Source organism: Perissodus microlepis, chromosome 15, assembly GCF_051167445.1.
Source record: "Perissodus microlepis isolate ML-2025 ecotype Zambia chromosome 15, ASM5116744v1, whole genome shotgun sequence".
Lineage (NCBI taxonomy): Eukaryota > Metazoa > Chordata > Actinopteri > Cichliformes > Cichlidae > Perissodus > Perissodus microlepis.
Genome location: NC_140475.1, coordinates 24,346,987 through 24,374,665, shown reverse-complemented (window position 1 = coordinate 24,374,665; position 27,679 = coordinate 24,346,987). Strand labels below are relative to the sequence as shown.

Below are 27,679 nucleotides of genomic sequence, written 5' to 3'. Positions count from 1 at the left end.
TGAGTCGGTCCTCATAGCATGGCTTAAAGATCGAGGCGGGGCTGCTTTACCTGACAGGTAGAAATCGACACAGGTGGGTGTAGCTTACAGACTGTCCACAAGTCTGGTGACATTCTACCATCTGATCTGTTATTTAGCAGCAGTTAGCAGATGTGTGTGTCTGTGGGGTTTATATTCCCTCATCATCTCGTTCAGACTACACTTTATGCGCCCAACTGTGACAATGTAGTGAAAAACGATAAAAAAATCAAGGCTTTGAATGAGGACTCAACAAACCAGTGAGTGAGGTCACAGTGAAATATCCATTGATAGTTTACCCTAGGTTTGGTTTGGCTGGAGTTTGAGTGAGGAGCCTTCCACCTGTAAAGCCAGAGCAGTACGCAAAACAGACTGAGCACGCTCTGACTTGTGTACTTAGAGACAGGGATTCCTCTTTTCTCAGAGGTTCATTACGAGCTGATCACTCGTCTGTAAGAAACTCGCTCGCTCACCGTGAATTTTTGATGTGACAGCCGAACAGAAGCGCTGCGGTCCGCCTCTGTTCATTGCTTTATTTTTATCTCGTAACGCTCCTGCTGCCGATCACCTTGTTTGTGCTCCCTGCAGAGAATCGATACAAGCTGACAGATTTGCAAACGGTGACAAGCAGTTTCAGAGCAAGTCTCCTCGATCGATGGGGTACACCTGTGCTGAAAAAGCCCACAGCAGCAGCTCGACGGGCTGAACCTTTAAAATAACAGCCTGGCTGATCTGAACAGGTCATTGGGGTTTTTTTTCTTGACTCTTGAACATTTAAATGTCAGTGAATCTGCCAACAGTCAACAGGAATGATATCAGCCGATATCCATGTTTGGCCAATATATTAGTGTATCCCTAATGAGGATCACAGTTACTGGGAATGAATGAGTCTAAGCAGACTCCGCGTGATTAAATGCAGAATGTTTATGGTTATTATGCTGTGAACATGCTAACCTGTAACCTGGAGAGCTTCTGTGTGCTCCGTTAGATATGAAATTCTCAGACTTTATCTCAGCATGTTCCTTTTTATCCCGTTCTGGTGACCCAGTGTGTGTTATGAACGCTTTATTATGGAGAATGGCTCTCCATATGTCCGTCTAGTTTTTCCACTTCTTCGTACATTCCCTCAAGCCCATTCCACCCAATCTGATGACATCGGTGAGTCCTCATTTTGATGCTATAATTATTTTTCCTTTTACTGAAACAGGGAGTGTTGTTCTCTCACTGATAAATGTAAAAACCACAGAGAAAAGGTGGCAGAATCGACAGTAGTGAAGAGGCACGACATGTGGTTATGTTTCAGGGAAGTGCACGTCAGTGTACGGTGCAGTGTTTTAGAGAGGTCTGTGGTTACGACGTAGCGACGATGCCACAATAAGTCTGCACGAAATCTGCATCAGTGTGTTGTCCTCCAAGAGAGTGTGTGTGTGAGAGAGAGAGAGAGAGAGAGAGAGAGAGAGAGAGAGAGAGAGAGAGAGAGAGAGAGAGAGAGAGAGAGAGAGAGAGGATAGCTGTAGAAGTGAACCCTGTTACTCAAATTAATCAGCGCACACGTCACTGCACACACACACAGTCTAGCACGAGAGTGAGGTCTTATTAGCACCATTTGGTTGGGTGTTTTGACGCTGTCAGACTTCACACTACATCTCGACCAGCACACACACACACACACACACACACACACACACACACACTTGGAGGACATTACACTGATGCAGATTACAGTGAATATGCTTCAGCGGCACACACTTAGGCTACGTCTACACTAATCCGGATAAATTTGAAAACGGTGTTTTCATCTAAAAATGCTCCGCGTCCACACTATCATTTTCAGTCGTTTCAGAACAGTTGTTCATCCACACTGAAACGGATGAAACTCTTACGTTCCTGCATTGCGCATTCATGAAACTTAAGACAATTCAAGCTCTGTTATTTGAGAATTAAAGAATTTGAAGAAAAGCTATCAGTACAAACTGATATTAATTTTTAATAGGGCCGTCAAAATTGAGAGCAAACAAAACATCTGCCCTATAATGCCCTCTGCTATCTTAGTTTCATTGGACACATGACTGCATCATAGGACTAAAATGTGTCATTGTTTCCAAAAGTCTCCGTTTATGCGGACTGTGTGTGACACGAAAACATTTTTCATGTTTAGGGTTGGGGTAAGGGGCTAGGGAAAGCTTTATGTCAATTAAATGTCCCCACAAGATATAAAAACCCAACACGTGTGTGTGTGTGTGTGTGTGTGTGTGTGTGTGTGTGTGTGTGTGTGTGTGTGTGTGTGTACCTTGAGTCTGCGGATGGCGTAGGTGTGTCCCAGCAGTTGATTGACAGGCTGCCGGATGTTCCTCAGGTCCCACACACACACAGTACAGTCCACTGAACCTGTGGCCACAACATTCTGCAGACAGACACCAGCTAATCTAAGCTAACCGGGTTAAAGGTCACTAAATCAGATGTAATTTTAGTGTTTGATGCAGACAGTAAAATGCATTTAAACAAACACACTTCTCTGTATAATGAAGGCTGGCATAGAGGTTTTTAAATGTATTGTTTGTTTGTTTTTAAGTATCTTTTAAACCAAATATGCCATTTAATATATGGAACCTTTTACCAACTGAACAACTGGAGGGCCTGTACCTGGTCATATTTGCACCAATCACAGCTGAGGATCTCTGCCTTGTGCGCTGGGATGGCCAATCTGCACGCCGCACCCTTCACATCCCAAATTCTGAGCGTCCCGTCACCTGAGAGTACAAATAGAAAGAGAAGAGTATTCGAGTTTATATAATATATCCAGGTGTTTTTGTGTAAATATGCCTTGTTTTTCTCTGTTTCCTCAGTTTTATCGCCTTACTTCACTCAGTATTTGTTCTATTTTATTTCACACACAGTCAATCCAATATATCTTTATTTGTTTGAGAGTCGGCAATAAAAGTGTTTGGTTAGAGCAGCTCAACCTGCAGGAGTTTCTGAGAGCTTCTCTTATCACATCTGCTGACATGGGGGGGGAAAATCAATTCAGGACGCCTGAAAATGACTGAAAACACATTTCCTGCAGAAAAAGAAAGAAAAGGCGTCCAGACAGCTGAGATTTAGGCAGAAACTTCACGTACCACTGAAAAACACTCAATGATGAAGACAAACTATGGAAATGGAGGGCTTATAATATGACCTTCTACTGGATTTACATTTGTCCCATTATCAATGTGCTGATCCCAACTCACTCGCCATCAGCTATGAAGCGAAATAAACTTCTGAGGTGAAGAATTTAAGAAAAGGATGTGAAGAGAAATGTAAAAGAAGTCAGGTGGAGACAGAAAGTAAAAGGAGGTTAATTGAGGGGAACACTGCTGCCAGTGTTTTGAGTTCCTGCTGACGTCAGCTTTTATTTTAGCGCGTGAGCTCCTTCATTTCATCGTCTCTCATGAGTTATGGGACTCATTTCAGGGACCACTCATTATGGCATCCACCCAACTCTGTGTGTGTGTGTGTGTGTGTGTGTGTGTGTGTGTGTGTGTGTGTGTGTGCGTGCGTGCGTGCGTCAGTCTGACAAAATTCCACGAAATGCGAATTCCAAATTAAAAACTGATTTTAAATCTGAACCTCTGTCCCAACGTGATAAACTCAGATTGACCAGAATGTTCCTACTGGTCAACACACACACAGAAAAGTGTGTGTGTGAGTTTCTGGGCAGGGGTTGAGGGTTTGCCAACACACTGCGACAATCATCAAGCAGAACTTTTACACCCCTCCTCCTACTCTTCCTCCTACTCCTCCTCTTCATTCAGAGGTTTATTCAAACTGCAGTGAAGACCTCGGTGTGCTTCACGTCGACCTGGCAGCAGTTTTTTTTACTTCCGCCTTAAAAAAAGTTGACTGTCACAGACTAAGGCTGAAGCCACAGCAGAAAAACCTCCAAATAAAACTGACGGAGCTAAAACCTCCAACCGACTCCCATTCAGAAAGCTTCACCCTTGAAATACCAGTTTTACTTCTATGACTACATCCTGGTTCCCTGTGCTGACGGTCCGTGAGTCAAGTCTGAAAGCTTGTGTCCTTATTTCTGTCATGCACAGTACATCTACTGTTTCAGTCAGTTTGCACACCGTGTGTTCCACTGTTCCCATATGGAAAAGAAATAGAAAAATCTTATAAAAGACTTGCATCAGATTTGGCTTGCTTCATATAGTGAATCATATAAGGCTTATATGATTTACTCATGAAAGTGGCCACTTTCTCATTATTTTCATATATTGTTTTAAGAAGTATCCAAAACATACAAGTTTCATTTATATAATTTTTCAAGGGATCTTATATCTGTTTTCACTCTTGTATGCTTTTCATACAAGTTTCACACAAGACAGATACAAACTTTATAAGATTTATATATATGTTTTCCATATGGGTTGGCTCTGAGTTATGTCAAGGAGGGTGGGCGTCCTTAACCTGGTCATGATGGCCATCCACCCGTTTGTGAGGAGCGTCCAAACAGAAGAACGCTGCATCCTAACGCTTGTTTCAGACAGAGGATGAACTGAGAGGTGCAACCAGACCAGAATGAGATGAAGGACTGCAGCTTTATCAGACAGCACAAGTGATGAAGTCAAACGTGTTGTCTGCATGTTCCTGAGTCACTGTAATGATGGAAGGACTGAGGCGTGAAGTCAGAGTTGGGTTAGGGTTTGGCTCTCAGCTGTGATGGTTTCAAGCTTTAGAAGCTTGGGAATAAACCCAGTGTTGACATTTATTCTGGCAGAGCTTTATTTAAATTTGTAATAATGTCAAAGAGCCAAAGAACAAGGATAGGGGATAAAAGTTGGGGCCACGTATCTGGGAACAGAATAAATGTGGCTAACGGGATTGTGTGAGCGGCTCTCCTGAAACAACGCCACCTGAAGCCCGTTGGAGGCCGACGGGCTGAATAATCAGCTCCAGGACAGATTAAAGAGCAGGCCGAGGGGAGCCGCTTCTCCCAGGCTTCACCTCCTGTTTGCTGACCAGCACATTAATCTCCTTCTCTTCTTCGCTCCTTGCACCTCCTCTTTAATCCCAGCAATGGCTCTGCACCCTCCCCAGCATCCCTCCACACGGCTCTTCATCGATTCTTTGAGTAACATTTTAACCCTTTAACCCTTATCCTCCTCTTCCTCTCTGGTTCTTTTTCTCATTCACACTCTGAGGTGTGTGTGTGTGTTCTGCAGTGCTGACTTCTGTAAAAGGGTCACGGTTTATTACACCTATAATCAGGTTCAGCTAATACACACAGACACACCTGCAGCCACGTTTTAGCGTCTAACACTTTTTTTTTTGAGTCAACTGTTAATGTCTATTAATGCGCCTAGGTTCCGGAATGTTCGGAATTCCGGAATCGGAATGTTCGGAATTCCGGAATCGGAATGTTCGGAATTCCGGAATGCGCCATAGTTCATAGTGTCACAGTTCATGTTATTTGCCACTTCCCTCTTAGCTCCAAGTCCCCTAGTTCATAGTTCCTGCTCTGTTTTCAGCCTCTCATAGTTCATGCTCTTAGCTCCTGCTCAGCTTTTATTGATATTAACTCTTAACTGTCAACTGTCCAATTACGCTCTTTGTAAAGAGGGGGCTATGTATAATTATATAAGAGTCACAAATCCAAACCCTTCCTCCAGTTTGGACACGAATGCAGAGAGTCTGCGCTTTAAGCTCGTATTATGTAACAAAAGTGATCGTAGCACACAAATAAACAAGGACACTAGCTGTGAGCCACAGAGGATCATTTACACAAATAAATAAATGAGAAACAGATTTCTGTGTTTGATTCCAACCACAGCAAACCTTCACTTAAGGATGAAATTCAAGCTCTTCAACTGTGAGAGAGAGAGAGAGAGAGAGAGAGCGCTGCTGTGGCTGCAAATCAGAAACAAGGAGTCAAGACGCCCAACAGCTGATAAAAGCTTGAAGAGATTGGTCCATCCACACTCAGCAAAGCGGGGGTGATTTCCTCTACTCATCTCACTTAAAGACTTTACAGTGCATCAGGAAAGTCTTTGTTTCAACACCGGAGTTTCTTTTTCTGTGTGTGTTGAACTGTGTGTGTAGAACGTCTGTGTGTGTGTGGACCACAGTGTGGTTACATCATTCTGGTCCACACACACAAAGTCATCATGTACCGTTTTCTGAATACACCCCTGTCAACACTAATATAAGCATTATTATACACATAATATATATCGGTGGTTAAAATGCTTAAACAAACGACACTAAAACAAGATTTGGGACCAAAACTCTCACATCTAAACCTCGCTTAAAAAAGGTCTGTAGAGAAGTTGGTGGTCAAAAAGAGCAGTCTGATTCCAAACTGGTTCCAGCTGCTGATGGCATCTCTGCTGGCTAAACCTCCTCTGGACGGGGGAGCACTGCTCTCTCTTCACGCCTTACTATTTGCATTTTAAAACCTTTTTTCTCATTTCACTTGAATTTCCAGAGTCCAGGCTAAATGTGATCACAGCGAGTGTGTGGGAGACTGTAGCAAAGAGGGTTCAAATAAGAAGCTGCAGGAGGAGCTGCAAACACAAAGATCTACATGATTGTTTTCAGTGGCAGACGGAGATCAACCACCTCCAGAGCTTATCTGAAGCACCATGACCACTGGTTCAAACGAGCACGCGTGCAGTTTCATCGCATCTTTGATCAGAGCGAGCTGGCAGAGCAGCAATCAAGCAGAGGAATTACACGCAGACGAACAGCTTCTTTATATTCTGAGATTACTTTCCGTCACAGCTGTGCTCGTGTGCAGGAGACAACGAAGAGAGGTGGCTGGTAGATGAATGTAAAGCCTTCAACATACACAAATAAATGTGGGCTTCGCTGACTCACAAATCCAAGCATCTCAGCAGCTTTGTCTCCAGTAAAAACCATGAAATGCAATCAGCTCATTAAAATGAAGGATGCTGAACAGAGTTCAACAAGTTTGTGGAATGAGTCCATAAAATCTACCATACCTGCTTTTAATTTGGTCCATTACTCATCCATTTTGGGATTTCAGCACAGACTTCACACTTGCAGAGATCAAACATCCAGCCAGCTGCCTGAAGGTGGATCATCAGGTGAGGAACACTCGCAGGGTTGTGCACCATGACTTCCTTCCCCAGGTCAGACTGTTAGCACAGAGTCTACTTTAACATCCTGAAGCATCTGAAGGACATGACCCAGAGCGTGCACTGAAAACAGGATTTTCTCTCCTTTCTGGTAACAATGGGTCCGTGTAGCTGCTCCCTGGATGCACATCCAGTTTAAAAGTGGCAGAGATGTGAGCATGAGCACTCAGTGCTGAGATGAACCTTTAAAACTTTAATGCAATGACCAGGAAATAAACTGAAGGAAGAATTGCCTTGATTGGTAAGTTGTTATCAACCATTGGTTACTTTATCTCTGAGATAATTATCCATTTGCACACTGATTTGCAATTTCATTCATTTAAAAAAAAAAAAAACAACAACTTAATTGTTCATATTCTAGGATCACTGGTTTGATACACTGGAATAGATCCAGCGTGCACCAGCAGGAGCGATCGGACAAAGTTTAAATCCAGTTTCTATTTTTATGGGCTGAACTTTTTGATCGCACCTGTAATTTTACAGGCTTTCTGTCAATATGATGGACAGAACGTGAGTGACCATTGTTTATTTAACCTCAGTCGTTCTGGGCCTTTTTTTAAATACAGGAAACAGGAATGACACGTGTAGGTGGAGTCTGAGTTAAACACAGTTCATTGAAAGGTCAGAGTTTAACTGCTGATTACTGAAGCTTTGATTCACTGAGAGCTCAGAGCGACTAACCAGCACTGCAGACTCCAGAGGAGACCTGGAGGGCAGATCGAAGCCTAACAAACAGACACAGACCCTCATCTGATTCTCAGGCTGGAGGTGGGGATCTTTGTCTGCCACTGAATCGAGCTAAGCGGAAAGAGAAACGAGAGGACTGAGGAGGAGGCAAGGAACAAAAGAGGAGGCAAGGGAGAGAAGCAGTGAGGAGCATGGAAACCCAGATAAGCTTATCGGAATGAGACGCCATCTGCACCACGCCTTCCCCGTATCTCTGCTTCTCCCGGTTTGTCACTTCCTTTCTCTTCAAAGTCATGAGTGGCTGTAGCCTCTCAAGCTAACACTAAGTGCCACCAGAGGGGAAGCCGTAAGATAGAGATAAGGTGGCAAAGCTCCACCATACACTAATCATAGGTAGCTGTGCTTGAAAACTCATCCATCCAGCCATCCCTCTCAGTTATTATCCGACTCATAAGTCATAACAGGAAATACAAAAATATGAATTTTGATTTAAACCCCTAATAACAAGTAATAATAACTATATAATAATAATAATAATAACTATATAATAATAATAATAATAATAATAATAATAATAAAAATAATACACAGAGAGCATGATCCAAGGCGACCTGTTGTAGGGTAGCTTTGCATGATTCACAGGTCAAAATAATCCATATGGATCTCATATTGCCTTTCCTCAGTTCATCCTCTGTCTCAAATAAGTGATATTAGCTCCTCCCCCCTTTAAGGCAGCCGTCTTCTGATTGGTTATCCCTGCAAACAGCAGGTTGGATGGTCTCAATGTTGAGTTTAAAGTCATTAAAAAAAACAAAAAAAAAAAAACAGCAGAGCTTCTGACTGACAGGTCACTGATCTATGAGCATCCAGCGCTCCACCAGTGATTCACCATGAAGGCACGGTGCTGACATCCACCAGTCTGTTTAAACACTCTGGAGCACGAGCAGAGTCTTCTCTGGCTTCAACATGAGCACCATTAAAATATTTCGCCAACACCGATCTTCAACACTGTAAAGTCTCAAATAATGATAAAAACTACAGTATTTTTTTGACTTCAGCAAAAAACAAAAAACTCCAAACTGCCGCTCAGCCTCTGTGTGTGTGTACAGGCCAGCTCCACTGAGACAGCTGACGTCACAGGAACACAGGTACACTAGTAAAAGGTCAGATCACCCACTGAGAAACACCACTGGGACCCACTTCAGCCGTTCTCCACCAGCCTGAAAATTACACCATCACACACCATCATTAAATTGTGTTGAGCTCCAAAATCCAGAGTGGCATCACATTTTTCAAAATGATTCAAACCTTTTCTCTTCAGATGTTTCTGAGATGCCTGAAACTCTCAGACAAACACTGTTCAGTTACAAACATGAAGAAATGAATAATCTGTCCTCTGCTCTCATCATAAATATCACCGTGAGCAGACCTCTGGGTTTCCAACCTCGGTAACGCCTCGTCTCTTTTCTCACCTGAGTAAACCCAAATAGAGAGAGGACACACTGAGCATGTGCGACAGGAACTCTTCACAGCTTACTGACTCAGAAAAAAAACGATGCTGTTATCACAACAAGCGCTCCTCTCTCACCATTGATCGCTGCCATCGTCTCATTACAGCTGTGACCAGGCCTGCAGCAGCGCTCTCTGAAGCGAGACGCAACGCCTCCATCAACACCAGCCGGTGTGTGTGTGTGTGTGTGTGTGTGTGTCTCTGTCTGTGTGTGTCTGTTATCACAGCTCATGACCTAATGTCCTAATGTAGGTTTGCAGATACAGAGAACGAGTGTGGCCAAAGTTTCCCTGAGGCCAGGACCTACCAAACACCGCTCAGCGCGCACGTGTGTGCGTGTGTGTGTGTGTGTGTGTGTGTGTGTGTATAGCAGAGAGCCTGCTGTATCTGGTGGACACCTGCTATCAGTTATTTAAACAGACACTACCTGCTCACAAAGTCCAACACACACACATACACTGAGCGGTACGAAACCGTGTGTGTGTGTGTGTGTGTGTGTGTGTGTGTGTGTGTGTGTGTGTGTGTGTGTGTGTGTGTGTTTCAGTGTCCTGCATCAAACATCATTTGGCTGGAGAACAAAACACGAGAGCACAGTGGTGAGGCTGTGAGGAGTGATGGAGAACACCGAGGCTCAGCAGCACGTCAGTGATTACAAATGAATCTCACTGAAATTGACCATAAACTCTCATAAATCTGTTATTGTGAGGCAGAAATGAAAATGTGGATACAAATAATGTGTGTAAAGATTTATTCGAAGCAGAAGCAGCTTTAACGCTTTAAAGCGGGGGGGGGGGGACTCCAGGCCTCAAAGACCAGTGTCCTGCTCTCACCCTGGGTCAAAACACATGAATCAAATGATCAGTTCATTACCAGGCCTCTGGAGAACTTCAAGATATGTTGAGGAGGTGATTTATAATAAAACCTACAGGACACCGGCCCTTGAGGCCTGGAGTTTAAACACCTTCACCTCTCACCGGCCATTTTGAATAACCTTTATTCCAACATTGAAGGTGTGTGACAGAACTCAAAATGTGATGTCAGATTTGATATTTGATTCCTAAACTGCGGTGAGCTTGCAGGTTTTATTAGAGCTTCCATTCTGACTCCAACCTCTGCTAAGAGTGTGCTGATCCCTCAGCTGGACATTAATTTTTAGGAAGTGGGCAACATGGATGCATGACGAAAACTCCCCTCTGAGGGTTCACATCATACACAGTCTTACCTTTAAGGACTCACACTGTTCAGGTAACATGCTGCCATGGCCCAGGAGGGCCCAGGAGTCTTAACAGCCTTGCTGTTTTTGGTCTTTGATGCCTGTGCTTGTCAGATGTCTCTTTATTAACCTACTGTAGCTATTAGAATCTTCTGGCCTGTTTCATGATCAGCGAGTTGTGCAAATTCTGCAGCAGCACAATGCTCAAGAGCCCCCACAGGGACCCCGCTAGGCTCACGGTGATGCCAACACTATTTGGGGGAAATAAAGGTTGTATAGACCGCACCCATCCAGCATCAATCATCGCCCGTCTCCTGTGGACCACCATCCTCCAGAAGCCCTTGACAGCAACCTAAACTTTGACATTTCTAATTTAAACGAATATTCAGAATGTCGGCTCATCACTTAAATTTTACATAACTACATAACCAAGCTTATAACTGCAGCAAAGCTCTGGTCATTATTTCCTCATTAAACCCACAACTGACCGCCCACCTCAGATCCTGATCGCAGAAGCAAGCTGTGACCAAGCCTATAAGTTAAAGAAAAGAAAAAAGGACGAGCAGAAGCCGAGAAACCGGATCGAGTGTGAGTGCGCCTGCTGGAAGCAGGTGCAGGAGCACACAGAGATAAACGCTAAGGCTAATTTGATGCCGAGTTTTATCACTCCTGCTGCAGGTCAGAAAGCGGAGCACAGCAGAGCTTCGCCTCCGGCTGCTGCCGTAAACAAACTGGCAACTGGACGCATTAAATAAAGCTTTAACACAAGCTGCTCTCCTCTCGCTTTCAGACCACTTTTAGGTTTGGCTTCACATTTCTCTGCCAGTTTTTGTGCCTGCGTGCAACACCTCCAACACAATTAGCTTTAAAAAGCCTAAAAAAGCACTGAAGTTCAACATGTTTCATTAAAATACTTGCTTCGGTTCTGGGAGGCAGAGCTGCACACACAAAAGTACAGACAAGGTGTTTAGCATTTAGAGCTTCATGAGACCCTGAGGCCAAAATAAATACTGCACTGGCTCCTTTACTGTAGCCTGCTGTGTGCTGATAGCACAGCTCAGTAATGCTGCAGATTTTCAGCGTGGGTTTCACAGGCAAGTCTCAATGTGAATGGAGTCCATGCACCTTGCTCAGAGTCCTGACATCAGCAGGTGACCTCCGGCTCAAAGGTAAAGACAAAAGGCATCGCCCACCAAGGAAGCACAGTGGCGCCTTCACAGCTGTTTCTACCATAGGGGGCACAGCTGCACGTGAACGAGTCTCCTCGGGTTCGGCTCTGTGGTTGAGTCGGTATCGTCGGCTTTGTCTTTTTAGCGGCAGACGCGCGGCTGAGAGGTCCTGGCGCCAATGTGCTCGGATCAAGACACATTTTCAAAGAGCCTGAGCGTCCTCATTCAAATCTCTGAGCTTAACTCTTGGTGAGAGGACACCACTCAGCACCGCAGAGGAGGACCGATAACACAAGCGCTTTACATCCTCATCCCTGTGCCGTAGAAAGTGTTTCCTCTTCCAGCTCCAGCAGCTTGAATCCACAGTGCTGCTGCAGGGATTACAGACTGTTTCCTAAAGCAGGAGCTGGAACGTTTTAGGGAGCTATGTTATGACCCCCTGTAGGAGTCAGTGATGGCTGGTTCTTTGCTATTTTTGAATAACCGTTTGTATCTATAAGGATTCAAACGGTTCTTTAAAGATTAGTTTTTGGCTGTGAGGGTCAGCTAAACATGCTTCAGAAACCAGAAGAGTTACTCCAAAAGTCAAAGACGTATAAAGAGAATGTTCAGAAAAACCACAGCTGAGTGTTTGGACTATGGAAAAATCCTGAAAAATGGAAACCCTCGAACTTCATGGCATCACTCCTTAAAGAGTTACTTAAGGATAAAAATCTACCAAAACTGTGAGGGAACTTTTGAGGAATCAGACGATATAAAAGAAAACTGTGAAGAGGAGATCATCCTGACAAGGGGCATCATTTGTGTTTTGTTTGCTGTCATGTTACAGCTCTGTGTGTTGGTCTTTATAGAGCAGAGCTGCTGCACTGCTGAACCTCACGGAGATCTTAATAACAGGAACCTATTAGAAGTGAGAGCAGAATAAATCTGCTCTCTCACATATCAACACCAATAACGGAAAATCTGTCACACATGCAAACCATCTGTTGTCTAATGGACGTCTTGTAGGTAAAAGCCGAGGCTTTTATGTGTTTTAGGACCACATTAAGAGAAACACTGTGTGTTTTTACTAATTGTGAGCGTACGATGTACGAGACCAACATGGAGTTGAACCGCTCTAAGCGGCGGACACGGACACTCTGAAGGTCTCGGTATGGAGACGTGCTCTCAGTAAAGCATTTAGCTGCAGAGCTGTTATTAAAGCCGGTTAGTGTAACTCAGGACTGCGAGACACTGTCCTGGGCAGCTTGAAGCCGTAACCTGATATTTTACAGACCAGACAATTTAATGAGTTCACCGAGTTGAGAAACAGGTCAATAAAAAAGCAGAGAGATCTGAATGAAAACAAATATGAAGCATCAACCACAACAGCAAACCCCAGAATTACAGCCTCCAAGTTCATCTGTGGCACCGGTCATCGTATGGTGCCAATAACAAGGAGCCATTAATCACACATCTGTCACAGGGATCACTGACACATACTCAGAACTCAGATCTGAACACAAACACGATATTTTACTTGTTTTAATTCAGCACAGCCATCATGAAAAATAAATTCTCAGAAATTTGTTCAAAAATCAAATGAAAAACATCCAGAACTTCCTTAAAAATCACATCTGAGGACTGCTGGTGCATGCATGAGTCCATTCCAGCACACTTCTAATAACTGAACCCAACCTGAACAGACCTTTTATAGCACACAAACACAGGATTCAACAGTTAGGACCCTCACGGATTGTCCCAGCTGTGTGTTCTGTATACACTCAATCAAAAATAAAGACTCACTTAAGGTCAAATGGTTGGACCTGGACTACCCCGTGAGCAGCGGGGGGTTAACATCTTCCTGCTTTGAGAATCTCATCAGAGACCTCCGCTCGCTCACAAACCAATTAACCCAAACTCATCGGCCCAGTCACGTGACAGACAGCACCTCCCAAACCGAGCTCGAGCTGAAGGCGGCTGCTGCAGATTGGATGATGCATTGCTGCCCCTGTATGAAGTTTAAACACACTCCCAGGAGATCATCCAAATGCTCCCCCCGGCTACAAACTCACTCACATCGCTGTGTGGATGAAAACTTTCTCGACAGACACACGCATGCTTCTCTGGTCTTACTGACCACTCTTCATCCACACTCGAGGCCAGTTAACCTAAAGTGCACATCTGCTGGAGGACACATGAAAGCTCCACACAGTCTCCACCCAACCAGGAACCAACTCTTTAAGCCCTGCACCGCAGCACCTTCGACTTATCATTCAAAGATGATGCCTTTGATTTATGCTCGTGTGGGACAAGTTTTATAGACTTCAGGCTACTGTCTACATCCCAAACATCTGTAGGTCTGAGAGCAGGAAGTTAAGTTTCAAGCTGTTGCAGAGTCTCTGAGAATCTGTCAAGTCCTGCTCTCACAGCGGATGGCGATGTCTGCAGCATGACCCAATGAGACATGCAGCAGTCTGACGTCACTGTGGAGCGCACTGCTACAGCAGAAGCAGCAAACAGAGCCAGGAGGACTGCTTTAAAGATCCCACCACTCAACAATCAAGCACAACAACAGAGAAAAATCACTGTGACAAAGGTTTGGAGGAGATCCCCAAAGCGCTTTGGGTGCCTTGAAAAGCGCTATATAAATCCAATCCATTATCATTATTATTATTATTATTATTATTATTACAGTTGCTCCAAGGCAGCAACAATAACAGACTAAACTAATTAAATAATACAATATGTTGCAGAATTTGCAAATTTAAGAAATAGCACTAATATGCAAATCACTCAATTATAAATATCAAGAATATTGAATATACTGTGCTTTAAGAATTACATTATTAAAGCACAGTTCTTTCCACGTCGTGTTTAAATTACAGCTTTACGTTCGTAACTATGGATTTCTACTAAGACTAAAACCTTCAGTAGTATACTTACTAGCATCATGCAGACTCACCTCACTTCGTACACTGCACACGATGAGGAAAACCTCCAACAAACAACACGAGTGATTACCACGAAAACCTCCAGAGCTCAGGTGCACTCGTGCTCAGACACAGAGAAAAAGCTTCATGACATCAAACATTTCCTCCTTTGTAGCTTTGAATTCAAAGTGAAGCTGAATCTGAGCGGTCTGAAGCAAAGTTCAAAAAACGTTCAGGCCTGCTTCCAAAAACCAACACAACAACGCCATCTAATGGTGAAAGCAGCCACTTTAAACCCCTCTGACAGTCCAGCCGACTCACCTGAGGCAGACGCAAAGCATCCTGGGATGTGAGGCGACCAAATGGTGCTATAGATGACCCCTTCATGACCTCTGAGGGTGGTCAGCGATGGACTGAGAGCAGGGTCCCACTGACGGAGATAAAACTAACATGAAGAAGACAGAACGCAGACGGAGAGGGGAAGAAAGGAGAAACTTTCATCTTACCACTTTCACCGTTTGATCCCACGATCCAGAAACTATCAGGCTTTCTCCTCGAGTCTGACTCCAGTCCACGGCGTACACCTGCACACACGTCACAGTGAGAACACCTGTATGTGTGTCTGTGTGTGTGTAAGCATGTGTGCGTTACCTCCTGTGCGTGTTCTTTGGCCACCCTCAGTGGAGCACTGTGATTGGCTGTATCCCACAGCTGGAGGCTGCCATCGCCGCCGCCTGCCACCAAAACGTGCTCATTAGCTTCACTCCATGCCACGTCAAACAGGCCGTCACCCCACTCCCAGCTGAGACACACACACGCGGACGACATAAAAAACTTAATCTTTGACCTTTGACTGAATTCTTGTTTCCTTTATTAGACTTAAGGATTATTTCCGGGATTTTTAATGGTGTTGTGAAGCAGTCGTCTCCAGCACGGAGCTATGCAGCTTCCGACCGAACAAGCAGAAAAGTAAACTTCCTGAAAAACAGCTAGACTATTCTCACTCCTTTTCATTTTGCCACAGAGTTCTCTACATCGGCCTGAAGCCTTTTCTTCTGAAACGGTGACTTTAACTGATAGAACAGAAGGAGACAAACATGATTTTTGGGTCCATCATCACTGACGCCTCACAGGACGACCAGCGATGCTGGTTTTGTTTTTGCCCCCTCTCTGTGTTTCAGTCTTCCCCAGATGTGGAGTCAACAACCTCAGACATGGCACACTTCACACAAAGATTTCATATCTACTGAATAATCACACATGCGTCATCATTCAGAATGCAGATGAGGAGGAATGTGACTCCTACTGAGTTGTATATATCATCTGCATTTTTATTATTTTCTGAGTTTTTAGACCATGTCACTCGCTCAGTGGAAGTCCTGGAAGTCAGTGGAAGTCACAAAAAACCAGGGGTTTCTATCTGGTTTCCTCGCAGTCTGATAATAATCTGATCTGTGCTGAAATTAGATGAAACCGAGCCCTAAACCTCCTGCAACTTCTTATAATCATCATCTGTAAGCATAAAGGACAAAAACAGATGTTAGAGAGAGAGAGATGAGGAAACAGATGTTACCTTCTCACCAAGGTGAGCCCGGTCTCGGTCTGATCCAGGACCAGCAGTGTGCCACAGCCTGTACACACACAGACAGAGTGGATGGGAATGAGAAAGCTGACTCTTTAAAAACAGCTGAAACGCACAGATCTGTGTTTCGCTGTGAAAACCGCGTGATGCTCGTCGTCATCGGGGTCTGTTCAGCTCGCTGAGGTCGACGTCCAGAAACAAACAGCACGTCTTATTTTATTTCATAATATTTATACGGATCAAAAGTCAGGAAACAGAAGTGATGAAGAGCCACAAACTGGAGTTCCTCTAACGTCCGCACGAGGCTCCAGCAGTGAGCATTCATTCTTTATCACATCCAGGTGTGTTCTCCAAACTGTGACCACTGAACTTTACTGACCTGCTATCCCGTAGTACTGTGAGGCAGCACAGGCCACTCTGCTGGGGATATACGGAGACACTTCCACTGCGTAACCGTGACGGGCCGGACTGCGAAACACCTTCACCGTCATCATCGTCACTTACAAAGAAACCCTGATGGACAGAAAGGTTTAAAAAGTCTGGAAAGATAACACCGACTATTTACTACAGCATGTACTGTTACTTTGAAGCTTTTTTATGACTCTCAGGCGAAATATTTTAGAAAATATGACAATTAATGTGCACAAAACTTGTAAGACGCCAAATTTCCTAACAAACATTCAGTGTATTTAAATTCACAGTGGGGCGGGGGGTCGGTTTTCCGGTTTTCTAACCACGTTTGTCACACATGTATTAATCTTTCTCTCGTTCGTCCTCCAGCAGGTGCGATAGGGTCTTAATTAAAACTTAATACTCAGGGATTCAGGTTAACGTGGTCCACGTTTGCGCTCTGAACCCGCCCTGTTGTGTTTTTACAAATAATCCGTGGGGTTCAGAGATGTGAAGCTCTGAGTCTGTTAATCTGTTCACACGTAAGAAGTACGCGGGACTAAAGTAACGTGTTATGACTCAGACCGTGTCCGATCAGCACCTGCTCTCGTGTGGTCTGCAGGTGACAGAGTGACTTCACGGACCCTGATCACATTTAAATTGAAAATGGCTGTCACGTGACTCACAGAAACCAGGTCGTCTCGTGGGATCGAGAGAAAAAAAGCTTCAAAACTTCAGAGACCCACAGAAGACGCTCCCGCTGCTCTTCTCACCCCACTCACTGCTTCTCCACTTCCGTGTTTTGATCAGCTGACTCCGGATTGAACGTGTTTATACTTGTAGTTGTACAGTTCGCCGCCAGGTGGAGACATTTCTTTACCTTAAAACCAACAAGTGCGCTTATTAGAAATTATAATTCTTTAAAAACACGACATTCAGGTAAATGAAGCTAGACAGGTAATGTTACTTACATTTGTAAAAATTTATTTTCATTTTTAAATTTAAGAAAAGCTTTATAAATAACTGGAAAACTTAATATTTTATTAATTATAATTTTCTATTAAATTACATTTTTGGATTCTTTTCTTATGAGATGGAGCATCTGCACGTTCACGGAAGGAGTAATGGTCACTGCTTTTGTGCTTCGTGCAGTTAAAATATTAGTTTTCATTTCCTCAGAAATGACCAAAGATTATTTTTATTTTTAAAACAGCAATTTTTTGGAAACTGACTTCAAACTGTGTTCAGTCTGTGCGCGTTCAGTAATCCACGTGTTATTCCAGAGAACAGAAAATGATAGTTTGTATATGTGAGAAAACATCCTTGCAGCAGCAGTTTCCTGCTGAATCGGTGTTACAGCACAAGGATGAAAACTTCAAATTAAGGTGAAATATTCACAGCAGCACACTAAGAGCTCTTTTCAGTCAGTAATCAGGTTTTAATCGGCTCCTCCTGAAGCTCACTTTATGAGTGGTGCAATAATATTTGCAGCAGTCTGCTCAGATGTTTGCATATGAAGTTCACTCTAAGCATCACTCAGCTGTGAGCATTCACTTTGAAATAAAAACACAAATGACTGCAAGAAGATTTTTTTTTTAAACAAAAAACAAAAACAGCACAAACAAAGAAAAATAAAATCAGCTGCAGGATTCTGAAACATAAAAAATGTTCCAACTCAGGACTGAATAACATGGGAGAGTAGTGAACACAAACCAGAGTGAAAGGAATCCTTTGCTGAAGCGTTCAATGCTATCTGGGAAAAATCACGCTCTTATGATTGTTTAGAAATACAGACAGAAACTTTTCTGTAATACAAAATGTGCTTTTCTGCATCACACATGGAGCATTGCGCTCAGAACACATAACCAAAGACGCTGTGGCCTCACACTCTCACAGCCAGGAGGAAACTTTGATTGCAACCACAGCTCCATAAATACTGCGTCACCATGGAAACCAGGAGAAAGCTGCAACTGGTTACCGGTAACAGGTACAAATATTATTTACAATTTCACTGATCATTACTGAATTCCTGATTCAGAGGAGAGGTCGCATCAGTAAAGCAAAGATCACACTTTGGTCTCAGTGTGACCGGCCTTTCAAAATAAAAGTACATAAAATACATTGAGTGGTGTTAACAGTCTGAGATGATCTCAGAGGAACATGAACCAACACGTCTCTGTTTGAGCTTCGCGTCATTCAAAAGTCATAAAAGATCCTTGTTCACGTCAGATAAAGAAGTATTTTGGTCGGGGACAGAGAAGAGGAGGAAAAGTGTGTCTGCACTGCTGGAGTGCACTGCTGGAGTGCACCACCCGCCCTGACGTAGCGTGTGACACTTTTGGACCACAAACTTAACAACAGTAATTAATTTGCTACAAAGATCTTAACAACAGATCTTTATCACTTTACCTGCTTGCATCAGGATTCAGGCTACATGGACACATGAAGGAGGCGGAGCCTGCAGCTTATTAAACACATGATACAAGCTGCACCCGTTCATGTCTGTGTGTGTGTGTGTGTGTGTGTGTGTGTGTAACAGCGTGCTGTACAGTACTGAAGTATTAAAGTGTGTGCTCTGAATGCTTTAGTGAGTATGAACGCCGACGGTGTTCAATCACAGACTCATCTTAGCTCTGTGATCAACTGACAGCTGGACAAACGCAGACCGTCAGAGAACAGGCGTCTGCTTACTGTCCTCGGCTGCGCTGTTTGACCGTCTGAGAAAGACGACAGAATAAATACTCTGTATTCAGATGTAGGCTTCATCTACAAAGGTTCAAATTTTAGACACTTTAGCATCAAATCACCACTTTGACAGTTACAAGGCGATGAAGCTGTTTTACATCTGCAGACGGTCATCTTACAGGAATAAAGTCGGTCGTGAAAAACTGTTTCTGGACAGATTCTTGTGAGAAATCTAAACTTTAGAAAGTCTCCTGCTGCTGAACACGGATGTGCACGTGCACAGAGTCCTCTGTGCAGAAGTTTAAGTTCCCATTAAGTAATCAGACATCAACACTGAAGCGTGGCGTTAACCCTGCAGTGACCCCGATGTGCCCGAAGTCCTGCTTTGTGCAGACATCCGTTTAGTCATCGATGAAAACAGAAACCCAGGATCTGGAGTCATCGGTCAGGGACCGACCATCAAATCTGGAGCTACCTGAATCACCTGTAAGAAGAGTCGGCACGTGTGGAGTCTGCAGGGAGGATTCAGTCCTTCCCCTTTGAATGAGCTTCCATCAAAACGTTCGTGGGCTCACTGGAACTTTGTGGCGCCAAACTCGGCCTCGTGCAGAAACTGCTGCATCTTGGTTCGGACCCATGACTGTTTCTCTGCTGTCAGTCTCCTCATAGCCGGAGCCAGGCTCAGCAGGAACAGCGTCACGTCGTCCCTCTGCTCCATGTCACGCTCCCTCTGCGCATCCCTGGCTTCTGTCTTCATCAGGAATTCCTCCAGCAGGCCGTCGACACTCTTCCTCTTTGGCCGGAGCGGCCTGGGAGAAGCGGGGCGGCGCTCTTCCTCCACCTCCTCCTCATCGTCCGTTTGGACGAGCAGCTCATCCACGTCACCTTCCGGCTCCTCTGTCTTCAGCTGGTTCAGCCGCGCCACGGTCCAGGACAGCAGCGGGCTGCGATGATGACTCTGCGGATCCTGCTGCAGAAGAGGGGTCTGCGAGGAAGAGTGTGACGAAGCTAAGGTCGTAGCAAGAGATGTCACCGAGTGCATCATCATCTCAAACAGCTCCTTCATGTTGGCGTGCTGCTGCGTCTGCAGGCCGTCGTCAGTGGCTGTGGCGCCTGAGTTCACCTCAACCTTTGCTTCTTTGGGTCTGGACGAGTCCAAGCCGACGGAGGGTGGCCGCTTCCTCTGCGGGAACTCTGAGGATGAGGACGAGGATGTCGTCGTGGTCGCGTCAGCTACAGCGAACCCTGAAAACAGACAAAACAATCAGAACTAAATCGATGTCGAATCACGAGAAAATATTAATCAAAAGCCATCAGAGATCCAGGTGCTCGGACTGCACATGGAAAAGCTGATGAGGAAGTACTGCAGGCTGGCCAATCAGAAGGAAGTGTCAGTACGAACCGTAGCTCTCATCGTCGTCGCTCCGCGTCTCCGTGGTCGTGCTGCAGCCGACCATTTCGGCCACCTGGACCTGAGAGGGCTGTGGGTCCAGGGCCCAGCCGTTGGTGCCGGCTGCCCTGGCATCGATGAACGGATTAAGGAACGACAGGATGGACGAGTATCTCCATGGCCGGTAGTTAAAGAGCCCGATGCCGCTCTCGCGCCGCTCCTTCTCACGCTGCCTCTCCCTCCTGTGCTGGTCTCTCAGCGTCTTCCACTTCCTTCTGCACTCCGACTCTAATGTGGAAAACCACAAGTTTGCTTTAATTAAACCATAAAACCATCAAATCCAACAGTAAAACCATCCTGCTGTGTCCACAACCAGAGACACACACAGAGTCACATTAAACACTTTATTTTCACCTGCATACAAAAACTAAAACTAATCTTTGCTCTAATTTAGTTTATTCTGCAAAAACTAAAACAAACTCCCAAACAACCGAACTATTTTTGTTTGCTTGGTCATATTTCACAGCAAACTTGTGTTTGGACAATATTCAACATTTGAAGCAATTTGACTGAAAATAACAAACAGTATTACTCACATGTGAAAATACTCACGGCTCCAAACTCCTGTGTGACTTTTAGCCAAATATGAATTTCAATCATAATTTTTGCTTCCAACGGTTATTTAAAAAAAATGATTAAAAATAATACAAACAATTAACTAAATAGTATTAATTAAAAGGACAAAAAAAGGCAATAATAAAATAACAACCAATTTTTTTTAAAAAAAAGAAATGCAGAATCCAGATAAATTATAAACATTCAAACTATTTTTTGGGATATTTTTTACAATTTACATTATGTTTCCTTCCATACATTTATGAATAAACATATTAGGCTGTTTGTTTAAAAAAATCCAAATAATAAAAATTCCGTTGAATTTTATTTTAAAGGCTTTTAAATATCATAATTTAAAAAGTCAGTAATTTCTATCATGTTATTATTAATTTTTAATGTTAAAACATATAAACCCATAAATAACAAAAGCGTATTAACAGCTCCTTTTTCTGTATTTTATTTTATTTTCCTTTCTTTTCTTCAGCGAACCATTATTTTAATGTATTTGAAAAAATTTAAGTTCAGTTAACAAAGACTGTCTACATGAGTAAAACCTTAACTACATATGTTACAAACACACATACATATTTGGTCGTCATCACCTTTTTTCCCCAGTTCTGATTACTAGAAAAATCCACTAAGACCAGTTAATTCCCAGTAATTACAATATATGAGTAAAAACCGCTGATTAAAGTTGTCGTAGATTTTCTTACAGTGTTATAAAACTTTCAAAAATCTGTGCTGATTATTCTGAAGAGGAACCATTGTGCTGGAGCCGAGAGGCGACGAGCGTCGGAACATAATAAGGGTCGGACCGTATTTGTTTTGAACTTTTCTCTTTGATGAAAATCTGAATGTTTGATATGTTTTGAAAGTTTTCCGTCTCGCCCACATCGAAAGTGCTCCCGTGTGAGAGCTGAAGTTCGCGCCGGGATCTCGGCGCTGTTCTGAAACTCACCGGGGACTCCGACGATCTCCGCCACCTGCCGCCACGCGTCGCTCCGCATGTTCAGGTCCCGATAGGTCGGGGAGTTCATGTCGTAGAGACTCGGGAAGCCAGAGACCGCCATGATCAGCTTGTATTCCATTCTCCTGTGTTTAAAACTCTGGCGGAGCGGAGCCGGACTGGAAAGAAAATAAAAGAACGAATGGGGGAAAACACTACTTCCGTTTCCGGTGCGTCACAGCTCATTTGTATAAAAAGTGACCAGATTTCAGTCCTTTGTTCACTAGTGGTGTGCGATACTGCATATTTTGGTATCGATCCGATATCAAGTAAATGCGGGCCAGTATCGCCGATATCAATACAGATACCGATGCTTTTCAATAAATAAGGTGGATATGTCATTGAATTGCTAAATCTCAATTAATTTTTATAACCTTAAGTGTTTTTTGTGATGTTTCCTTTTTTTTATTATTAAATAGTTAAAACCCAGGACATAATTAGGATAAAGTTTATAATTAAATAGAAAATGCTTTCTTATTGTGGCTGCTCTGCGATGCCACTGCAGGTGCGATGGACTCACCTGCACCGCGTCTACAATCACGCCTGGCTGGCTTAAAACCTGTGCTCTGCTTGTGTTGTTGTTAGTGATGTGTACAGCAGGCGAGCTGCAGCCGTTGTACTAATGTACTGTTAAGAGAAATCGTGTGATTATTGTAACGGTGGACAGCGCACGGGAAGGACCGGTTCGGGGTGAGCCGGAGGCTGGCGCGTCAGCGGGACCTGCCAAGCTGGAGACGGAGGTGCGCGGGGGTCCTGCCACACCCGAGGGCAGCGTGCTGTCCGGTCCAGCCTCTCTTCCAACAGAGGCCGGCACGCTGCGTGGTACTGCGCGCCGACCGCCTGCTCAGCTGCCTGTGAGCCCCGGCTCACTTCCACGCCTGCTGCCCCGCCGCTGTTTGCCACATGGGTGGCTACCTGGGGCGCCGATGGTCCGGGCCGATTCCCTCGCCTGCTCGCGGAGGGGGTATGTGGCGGGGTACGTTCTGCCATGCGCTGCAGGTGAGATGGACTCACCTGCACGGCATCTACAATCATGCCTCGCCGGCTTAAAACCTGTGCTGTGTTCTGTGTTGTTGTTGATTGTGATGTGTACAGCTGGCAGCAGGAAAGCTGCAGCAGAATATACTGTTACAGCAGCCATGTGATTATTGTAAGAATAAATCATGCTGTGAAGCATGAAAATGCCATCAGGTCTGCCGTGGCAGTTTACTTATTTTATTTATTTATTTATTTTTTAATAAAAATTTTACAATAAATTGCGCAAACCAGTAAACAAATCAAAACACCTACTGTTGAGAAACTATAATACAAAATTTACAATCAAAATTCTCAACAACAATAACAGCTGGTAAAAATATAAATAATATGTAAACAACTTAACAACCCCCAACGCGTCTAAGTCACGTCATGTGACAGCGCAACATGTAAACACAAGAGGGGGAAGAGGGAGCAAAGTGCGTCTGCTCTGCGCTGACACAGGAGCAGCGAGTCCAGCGACCTGGCTGTTTCGCAATGCCATCAATGTGGATTGTCCAGACTGAGAGACCTATTCCCTCTGACCCCGCTCCCCAAACCCTCCTACCCACCTCAACATAAAAACTCTGTGTGGCTTCACGTGTTCTGTTGATGTTTACATGATCGAAATAGCTTAAAACACAAACACAGGATGACCGCACCGGAAGAAAAAAACTACAAGTCCCAGCATCCTCTGTGTTTAGGGAGGAGCAGTGAAAGTGAAAGCAGAAGGAGGAAGGTGGAGCTGAGGCAGGTGAGTGTTAACATGAATATTAGTGATGGGATTTCCGGCTCTTTTTAGAGATCCGGCTCTTTCGGCTCGGCTCACTAAAAAGAGCCGGCTCTTTCGGCTCCAAACCGGCTCTTCAGGTTGTTTTGTTGCTTTAATTAATTTATCATTAGCAATAATATAAAATTATGCAGAAAAGGAATTACTAATGTAAAAAAAGTGGTTTTATTTATATATGTTTATATATGGCCCCTAGAGACAAAGCACGTACAAACTCTAAAGCATATACAAACTCCAAAAAGCACGTACAAACTCCAAAACACATTTCTAGCGTTAACTGAACTTCCAAAACAAAGCTACCCAGATCACTTAAATTACACAATTGAAAGCATGTGTGTGTTGTTTGTGTATTTATAGACAAGCACTCATATTTATTCAAATAATTAAAAAAAAAAAAAAGTTCATTTACCTGTTACTACCACACACCAAATCCGGTTGTTGATACTTCCTGGCTTGTGTAGCCACTAGGTAACAAAAGCTCAACACTGCGCCTAGCATTCTGGAGCACTTCTGTTGTCTTTTGTACGTGATTCTGAGTATGTACGTGCTTCTGAGTTTTTACGTGTTTTGGAGTTTGTACGTGCTTTGTCTCTAAGGGCCACCATAAATATACTTGAAACAACACAAAACACTGCAAACCACAACACAATTAAATATAAATTAAAATATTAAAACAAAAAGAAGATGCACATTCTCTGTCATATGGGCCTGCATTATTTCTGAATCCTTTATCATCTGCAACTGAAAATAGTGGATGATTACTATACCTTTCTAATGTGACGTTGTTGTCCCTCGCTCTCTTTCTCTCTGGCTCTGTTCCTCTGCTACTGCCAGTGTAACTAACGCCCCTCCCCCCTCTTCCCAGCGCAAAGTACAGGCCGCCCATGCGGAGTTTAGCGGAAAAAAGGGTGAGAGAGAGGGTGAGAGAAAGAAAAGAAAAAAAAACTCACGGCTCCCAATAAGGAGCCGGCTCGCGTCGTTCACTTCAAAGAGTCGGCTCTAAGAGCCATTTCGTTCGCGAACGACACATCACTAATGAATATGTTTCTTCTTATGACATAAAATAATTCCACGCTGTTTGTGTCTGTGGGTGAAATGTGAGGCCGGTCGGCTCCTCTGAGCGCTGGTTTCCTGTAAGTAGAGAGGAAGTGAGTTTAGCTGAGCTTCCGTTTAGTGTGAGAGAGCAGGAGGAGAGTGAGAGCTGTGCTGAGGCAGGGTGAGTGTTAACACCGCTCTGACATTACTGTGTCTCTGTGGCGGGAACAACAGTCTCCGTCAGTGGAGGCAAAAATAATCAGACTTTGGTTTTTCAAAGGAAACAACTTTATGTCGGAAGTTCCCGCACGCTCATTGGATAATGACTTGTCAATCTCAAATTATTAACCAATGAGCGTGCGGATTCACAGAAAGACCCGCCGTTATCACGGGACTTTTTAAAAACTACAATGGCGACAGAAACTCCGTGAGTGGAGTTCAGGGTGACGTTATGAAACTGACGTTTCAGCCACTTCCTGTTCTCAGTCCCAGCATCCTGATCACCGAGGTTTCTGTTGCTCTGATATCTGATATTGATTATATTGGTAAACAGGCTGTAGACATAAACATCAAACACAGCTGAATCAGTTTTCGGATGGTTGGCTTCAAATGATCTGTCGGTTTGAAAAGTAAAAACAATTTAAAAAAAAGGTGAAGCTGATGCAGGGTGAGTGTTAACACCAGGACTTTAGAGGGAAGAAGAGTCACAGCTCAGCATGTTGTTGACGGGTTGTTGTTCAATCGGGGAAAGACATCTGAATCATTGCAGGGGGAATGTCTTTCACAACTTTAATGAATTTACTTTGAGTAAATGATATGCCATAATTATATGAATTGTTTATTTGTTAACACATTTCCGTCATTGTCTAAAAGGTGTAAAACCGTCCAAATTCCATGATCCACCCAATCCTCATAAAAGATGGATTTTCTTTTATCGTATACATCTGTTGTTCCAAATCGAATTTGTATGTGGAGAAAAAATATGCTTGTATATCATTTTCCAGTACTGGAGAACCTGTTTGTGAAAATTGGATAATTTAATTTGGAAATTTCAAAGTCGCACTTTATAAAAAATTCAATGCCACCCAGCTTCTCGAAAATTACTTTGGGGAAATAAAACCAAATACCGTTTGAATTATTTATGAAAGATTGCAACCATTTGAGTTTGATGGAACCATCCATTGCTTCAAAATCAATCGCATTCGAACCTCCTCCTTCAAATGACTTCACTATATCATTCTTCCTAACATAATGTTGCTTGTTTCTCCAAATGTAATTGAAATTAATTCGATTTATATTATTGATTAGTCTATTGGAAACATATAAACATTGTTACATTGTTGCCCAGTGACGGCACAGTGAGTTTTTTCTCATTTGGGGACCGATTGGAATTTCAGTGGAGGAATTTCAGTTTCAGGCCTATGAGTTTCTGGCTGGACTCTGAATGAAAGTGGTTAATGTGAATATCTGTGTATGTAGACAGCAACAGATAATCAGGTATATAACCTGAGATGATTAGTTAACAGGTGATTTTCAGGCAGTCGCCACAAAAGTGCCATCTTTAGTCAGGTCTACACACCATAGAGCAGTTCTCTGTGTGAGAAAGAAAACATATATTTCATCTGCGCATACATAATCATATACATGACGTGACAGTCTGTCTTCTGTCTATGTATCTTCATAATTTTAACTTACAGTCGTGATTTTTCTGGACTTAAAGGAAGAGAGAGTCACATGTTTGGCTGCTGATCAGGAACAGTTCCACTGTGACGTCAAGTCGGTGTTAATAATGAGAAACAAAGCCTTCAGTCCTCGAGCTACAGTACACGGAGTCAACATCACGGCTTCGCCTTCCAGAGTCTTTCTAGCTTGATGTGTCCTCCTTTGGTTTCTTCGGTGAGCTGCTGAAGATAAGTCATGTTAAACTTGAATTTTACTACTTTCAAAGATAACCCTGAAGCATCATGTGAACTGGAAAGTAAATGTCATTTGTACAATAAAGCTGTGTGACTGCACTTGCATGTGAGTGCTGCTGCTCAGGGAATAAAACATGAACGAGTCCTTTGAAGACGCAGCAGATACAGAGAGGCAGGGTGTGTCTATATCTCTGTAGTTACATGTCAGGCTTTGACTGACAACCTGACGGCTTTTGTTCTTTTGTTGTTTGCGTGAGTCGTGGCGTACGTTTAAACGAGTCTCCCGCTCGCACAGTCGGCCGCAGAGCTGCGAGAAGCAGCAGGACGCAAAGGCGAGCTCTGAGTCCTTCTGCAGCTCGACCCCAAGCAGGAGATTCAATTCAATTCAATTCAATTTTATTTATATAGCGCCAAATCACAACAAAAGTCGCCTCAAGGCGCTTCATAGATACAGAGAAAAACCCAACAATCATATGACCCCCTATGAGCAAGCACTTTGGCGACAGTGGGAAGGAAAAACTCCCTTTTAACAGGAAGAAACCTCCGGCAGAACCAGGCTCAGGGAGGGGCGGCCATCTGCTGCGACCGGTTGGGGTGAGAGAAGG

General features: G+C 43.7%; 2 protein-coding genes across 3 annotated transcripts in view; both read right to left on the bottom strand.

The window, feature by feature from the left end:
* The window catches only part of pex7 (peroxisomal biogenesis factor 7), a 44,898-nt gene extending 27,423 nt beyond the window's left edge, over window positions 1–17,475 (bottom strand). The window contains exons 1-8 of one of the 2 annotated variants that reach the window (XM_084952695.1): window positions 17,397–17,475; window positions 16,613–16,746; window positions 16,225–16,282; window positions 15,303–15,453; window positions 15,158–15,235; window positions 14,973–15,081; window positions 2,662–2,768; window positions 2,309–2,422 (exon numbers count right to left, since the gene is read on the bottom strand). In XM_084952695.1, the coding sequence (XP_084808821.1) occupies window positions 2,309–2,422; window positions 2,662–2,768; window positions 14,973–15,081; window positions 15,158–15,235; window positions 15,303–15,453; window positions 16,225–16,282; window positions 16,613–16,727 (732 nt within the window). In that variant the 5' untranslated portion in view covers window positions 16,728–16,746; window positions 17,397–17,475. Of the gene's footprint in view, window positions 1–2,308; window positions 2,423–2,661; window positions 2,769–14,972; window positions 15,082–15,157; window positions 15,236–15,302; window positions 15,454–16,224; window positions 16,283–16,612; window positions 16,747–17,309 lie in introns of both variants that reach the window. The other variant, XM_084952694.1, reaches the window with a different exon arrangement.
* A 117-nt stretch (window positions 17,476–17,592) lies between these two features.
* Window positions 17,593–25,251, bottom strand: LOC146372227 (uncharacterized). Its single transcript, XM_084952693.1, has 4 exons — window positions 24,891–25,251; window positions 22,272–22,438; window positions 20,711–20,986; window positions 17,593–20,553 (listed from the first exon to the last, which is right to left on the bottom strand). The coding sequence occupies exons 1-4, from the start codon at window positions 25,007–25,009 to the stop codon at window positions 19,880–19,882; spliced, it is 1,236 nt and encodes a 411-aa protein (XP_084808819.1). The 5' UTR covers window positions 25,010–25,251; the 3' UTR covers window positions 17,593–19,879.
* Between the last annotated feature and the right edge of the window lie 2,428 nt (window positions 25,252–27,679).